This window comes from Erythrolamprus reginae, chromosome 1 (assembly GCF_031021105.1).
Source record: "Erythrolamprus reginae isolate rEryReg1 chromosome 1, rEryReg1.hap1, whole genome shotgun sequence".
Classification (NCBI taxonomy): Eukaryota; Metazoa; Chordata; class Lepidosauria; order Squamata; family Dipsadidae; genus Erythrolamprus; species Erythrolamprus reginae.
Window position 1 is genome coordinate 391,749,028 of NC_091950.1, and position 6,104 is coordinate 391,755,131.

Here is a 6,104-nt window from a genome sequence, read left to right on the forward strand (position 1 = left end):
ACAAGAGTGTTTTTTTAACCTTTGTGGCTTGACTTGAACTCCCCAAATTCTCCATCAGCCATGCTAGTTTGCACATCGCATCTACACATCTTCAAGAGTGAACTGTTGGCAGCAGATACAGTTTTCATAGTATTCCTAGATTTTAAACAATACAACAGAGAGTTTAAAACCGCTAAGCTTCAACATTTTAAGAAAGGAACAGTACACTCTTAGTTACACATGTCTGAGGTTGACCTTTGCAGATACTTTGCAAGGGCTGAAGAGGCTTTTCTGTTCCAAAATTTCAAAAAGTTTCTGTTACCCCTTTCTGCTTTATAACCTATTCTAAAAGATTTGGGAAGAAAGGGTGCATGAAAATGGGTCTGAGGAATCAGTGATAAATTGACTCTGAGATTAGTTGAATGCATGTAACTTTTTTTTTTTAAAGCAAGTGTTCAAGGGCATGAGAGTTTGTTATTAAATGTGATAAATTGGTTTCTATTCTAGGCTCTGTATAATTCTGCAATCTATGGAAAATGACTTCTGGGAGTGCATTTCAACTAGCCATTGTTCTGTCGAGCTCTCTGGTAGAATCCTCCCAAAAATGCACAGATACAATTTCAAACAGACATACGTTTGACAATTCAAAACAATGTTCTTTATACCGAAAATGCAAATAAACGGAGCACTCTTTTTGTATAGCAAAGAGCACTCGTCTCCAAACAAACTGGTAATTTGTACAAGTCCCTTATCAGTTCTGTGATACTTAGCTTGCAGCTGGGAGGCAATTCACAGTCCTTCTTTCACAAAGTGAAACACACTTTGCTCTGGTTTAGTTTCAAAGTGGGGAAAAATCAGCACACAAAGGTCAAAGTCAGCAAAGCAGGCACGAAACACAATAATCAGATAATCCTCCACAATGGCCAAACCCACAGGCTGCTATTTATAGCAGCCTCACTAATTACCACAGCCCCACCCAACTACAGGTGGCCTCATTTTCTTTGATAATAATCTCTCAGTTGTTGCTGCCTATGCATCACTCTCCGCATGTGTGGCTGTATCATTAACTCTTGTTACGAATCCAAGGAGGAGCTAGATAATTGATCTCCTTCTGAGCTGTCTGCCACACTCTCCTCCTCCCTGTCACTCATGTCTTTTTGGTCAGAGGAGCCTTCATCAGCAGATTCCACCGGGAGCAAAACAGGCCTGCAGCATGTAGATGTCTCCCCCACATCCACAGTCCTTGGGGCAGGAGCTGGGCCAGAGCTAACCACAACAGCCATTGACGTTCTTTTGAGCTCATGTATACTGCTACTGTATTACAAATACCACACAATTCACGATATATGTTCTATCAGCATGATCGACCATCTTTTTTCCTGACAAAAGAATTGTACATTTCAGCATGTACATAAACCCCAAGGGCTCCATCCCTGTGTTTTATAATTACAGTACTGGTTCATAGGTGGGCTCCCTCCTATCTGTTGTGAGTGCTCCTTGTTCAACTCTGGTAATGATAGCTTCTGAGGTGGGTAAGCCAGGCCCATCTTGGTATCCTGGGTCAGTGGTGTTGCCAGCTGATGCCGAGAGGGAGAGGGAGATATTGAAATTGAAGGACCACCAGAGGTGGCAGATATGCCAATGACAGTAGAGTCTGACTTAGAGGAGGAAGAACATCAGGAGCCTTTGCTAGATGCCTGCTTTAGAAGATTAAGGAAAAAACAAGAATACTTGTATGGAAAAAGGAAGTAGTCTGTAGTTTGTAACTCTAGGGAACTGTTGACCACTTCGTATAGGTATTTAAAGGTGGTGTATGGGTAATTTGGGGTGGAATTACAATGTTTTGCAATGGAATCAGATGAAGTTTGAGGTTTTAGCCAGGTTATGCTAGCCACCTGTTTTTTTTTTTTTCAAAATCCTTGGAATAAAAGTGCCCTATCTGCAGAGATCCTGGGAAGCTATAATAGTAAGTCTGTGAAACTGGAGACTTCTTATCTCATGAGGAAATCTTTGGCAGCAGCCTAGCAGCGGAACTGTTATCACTAGTGATGGGTGAACCCAACAAAATTTGGGTTTGCCTAATTGTTAGCTCTCTTGACTTTGAATCTGCCGATCGGGGTTCAAATCCCGGTGGAACCACCTTTTTTATTTTTTAAATTTTATTTATTTATTTATTTATTTATTTATTTATTATTAGTAGTAGTAGTATTAGCATTATTAGTATCATCATCCTCATCATCATCATGCTTCTTTATATAATAAAAGGGGTTCTCTTTTGCCCCGCAAGAGCTGGAGGGTCTTTTAAATGCTTTCTTTTTTTCCCACTAAGAAGGGATTAAAAGGACCCAAACCCCTTTTATTATATAAAGAAGCATGATGATGATGATGTTGATGATACTAATAATACTACTACTACTAATAATAATAATAATAAATAAAATAAATAAATTTAATTTTTTTTTAAAAAAAAAAAGGTGGTTCCACCAGGATTTGAACCCCGATCGGCAGATTCAAAGTCAAGAGAGCTAACAATTATGCTATGGAATTAGCTATGTTTCTGGGCTGTTTTTTAAGCTAGTAAAGGGAGGTCAGGAAGAAGTATACGTGACATCAAAAGTCCGCCCCCGGAATTCCATCGTGGGGTTTCTAGTTCCTTTTGCTTGCAGCGCAGCAAGCAAAAGGAGGTGGGGAATGCCACAATCGGATTCCCCACTCTACTCCTGAGCGGTGGCACTTTGCGTTGTTTGAGGGAACCTCAAACCCAAACCCCGAACCTCGGCACAGATTTCAAAAAAATTTCGGGTTCGGGTCCGGCATACTGAACATCGCAAAATTCAGTACGGACCCGAATTGTGCAAGTTCGGTTCGCCCAACACTAGTTATTGCTTAATTACCCTCACTGAGAAACTGCCAAGATTATATCACATGCATGACTTTGGCTTGTAAAAATGAGACTTTATATATAAAAAGGCTGATTTGAAATACCAGTGTGTGGATTCCTCCTTTGTTTTCAAGCTGCGTAAGCCTGGGATAGACACACTACCCTATATAGATTGCGTAAGCCTGAACACTATCCTATATAGATTTGTAAAAAGGAAGAACTATTTTTGTTGTGCAACACGGAGAAATACAGAACACCTCAAATATTTTCTTTATTATTCAGAATGCAACAATCATCAGCCGGCTAAGCAAACAGGTTATTACATCAGTAGCTGCTCAGCTTCTTTCAGCATAACATATCTTCAGCCAGGAAGCTGTCCTGCTGGTTTGATGGCTGCATCACACATAGCTTGCAATAATATGTTCAGCAACTGTTGCTATTCAAATTCTATGTAAAGAATGGAAGGCTTAAATGGCTTGGCTTCCTGTAACTTCATTGTACACGTTAGGAAAGGTGGAGGATATAAGTTGGAAAAGGATGAAATGGCGCTTCCCCCCGGTAGCGTTACAGGCTGGATAGAAAAAGTACAGTAGTTTCTACTGTAGCTCCTGAGACATACAAAGGCAGAAGTTCAGCTGTTCCTTTTTGATAGCATTGGCAATAAGAAAGCACAGTATCTGCTAGCAACCCCTGAAATCTGATAGCTTCTTCTCCAGCAAGTCCTTTGTTCACTATTTGCTTGTAAAATTTGTCCTATCACTGCCTCAAGCACTTCACGCCAGCATCTTCAGCATGCCCACAGTTTGTTTTTCCCCAGCTGGAAAAGCTACATTGGAGAAGACTATCTTCCGTTCCCTTGCAGGCCACATCATCCATCCAAATCCGTCCTTTCCCTGGGAGAAGAATTGAATAGACTAGTTAGGGTTGCAACACAACAGTTTAATGAGCTTCCATTTTTGCATCATATTATAATAGCTATGAGAACATTCACCCAATACCTCTACAGTGGTACCTCTACTTACAAACTTTATTTGTTCCATGACCAAGTTCTTAAGTTTGTAAGAAGCAATTTTTCCCATAGGAATCAATGTAAAAGCAAATAATGTGTGCAATTGGGGAAACCACAGGGAGAGTGAAGGCCCTGTTTCCTCCCAGGAGATTCCTAGAGAGGCCCCACAGAGGCTTCTCCCCACCTATTCCGGCCCTGTTTCCTCCCAGGAGATTCCTAGAGAGGCCCCACGGAGGCTATTCCCTGCCTTTCCTGGTTACAGTTTCAGAGGCTCGGGTTTAAAAGTGGAAAGTGGTTCTTGAGAAGATGCAAAAAAATCTTGAACACTCAGTTCTTATCTAGAAAAGTTTGTAAGTAGAGGCTTAAGTAAAGTTACCACTGTATTTGTGTTTCTCAACCTTGGCAACTTTAAGACATGTGGACTTCAATCCCCCAAATTCTCCAGCCAACCATCACTTTCTATTTATTCTGTTAGCAGTCCAGACATTTTATCATCTATCTGTCTATCTACAGTCCCCATCTATAGTATTTATCTACAGAAAATATCTATCTGTTTGACTAGGCATTAAAAGTTAGGGCATTCTGGGGTGTTTCATGACTGGGCAGCTACTTTTATATTTAACTTGGATAGTTTATTTTTTTCTGGGTTTTGTTAATACAATTTTAAAGCCTTTTGCAAATTGCCTAGAGTTATCTGGAGTGCTACAAAAATATTATCCTTTCTTTCATTTGTTATTTCATAAACTTTCACACACATTCTTTTTAGGAATAATCTGCCAAATTTGTTTTTACTAAAATAGGGAAGGATTAGACTAAATTAGCAATCTTGATTATGCCTATACAAAATCATTCTTTGCTAATGATTTGGACAATATCAGTCAATTAGGCCTATGTTGGTCAGCCTGCCATAAACATAACCAGGTCAAACTTGACTCCAATCATGCTTCCACCATTCTACGTAAGATATGTATCTAATCTAGACATTTGCAAGTCAATATGCTATTCTATCTATACCACTGGCTTGGGGATACAAGCAATATCTTCCTTGAGTCTGTGGAGAAGGGCAGCATAGAAATCCGACCAAATAAATAAATAAAATAAATAGATACAATGACCTATACAAATCTATAAATAAAATCAATTAGACCAACCAAATAAACTCAATGATATCATTTGGAAGCATTTTTAAGGCTGCCATCATTTATTCATTCATTCATTCATTCATTCATTCATTCATTCATTCATTCATTCATTTATTTATCATGTAAACAATAACTACCTAAACAACTGAGAGTAGATAAATAGGTACCATTTTGGAGCTAACTTAATGGGGATATGAAAGGAGCCTCCAATTAGGTATTCGCTGGGCAATGATGATGTCACCATTCAAGCCTTTAAATGCAGAAGCACTGAGGTGTTCCAGCATTAATTTAATAGTAATAGTAGTAGTAGTACCGGTAGCAAAAAACAGACCAGAACCAAAAAGACCTTTATTACTTAATTATTTGCTTAAGAGCGAGTAACAAAGCCAAAGGGAAACGAAGCCTGAGATGGAATCCCATAGACAATATGGCCTTCTACATGCAAAGAACTACTTAACTTATTTTTGAAAACAAGCTTTTCTAATATATTGTATTAGAGTTTGTTGCAAAATCCAAAACCAGAAGCACACAGAGATGACTGATTCAACCGCATTCAACAACTTCTTTATAAACATAGTAACAGATGAATTTACAATACCATAAGCAGAATTCTTCTTCAAGCAGTCTGTAGACAGCAGAGAACAGTTAGTTTCATTTCAGCAAAGTTCAGAGTGAGAGAGTACAGAGTGGGCAGAGAGTGCAAAGTGGAGAGTGAGCCATGCCCAGCCTTAAGCTTAAGCTTTCAATTTTGATTCTTTGCACTGACTCAGAAGTGGTTAGCTCCCATTGGCTGACTGAGTTGCTATGCCTATTCATTATCTGACCTTGTTATCATGGCTCTCCCAGTTTATTAATATCTTGGTATCAATAACTAGTGTTGGGCAAATCGAACTTGCAAAGTTCGGGTTCGTGCCGAACTTTGCAAAGTTCGGCATGCCGAACCCGAACTTTTAAAAAAGTTCTGGTTTGGCGTTCCGCGTTTGCTCGAACACCGCAAAGTGCCACTGCCCGAGAAGAGAGTGGGGAATCCCATCGTGGGATTCTTCACCTCCTTTTGCTTGCGGCGCTGCAAGCAAAAGGAGGTGGGAAATCC

General features: G+C 39.7%; 1 protein-coding gene across 1 annotated transcript in view; it reads right to left on the reverse strand.

Moving 5' to 3' along the window:
• Positions 1 to 3,114: 3,114 nt before the first annotated feature.
• Positions 3,115 to 6,104, reverse strand: part of SCARA5 (scavenger receptor class A member 5) — a 155,483-nt gene continuing 152,493 nt past the window's right edge. The window contains exon 9 of the mRNA XM_070741887.1: positions 3,115 to 3,753. Within this exon, the coding sequence (XP_070597988.1) occupies positions 3,617 to 3,753 (137 nt within the window). The 3' untranslated portion in view covers positions 3,115 to 3,616. The remainder of the gene's footprint in view (positions 3,754 to 6,104) is intronic.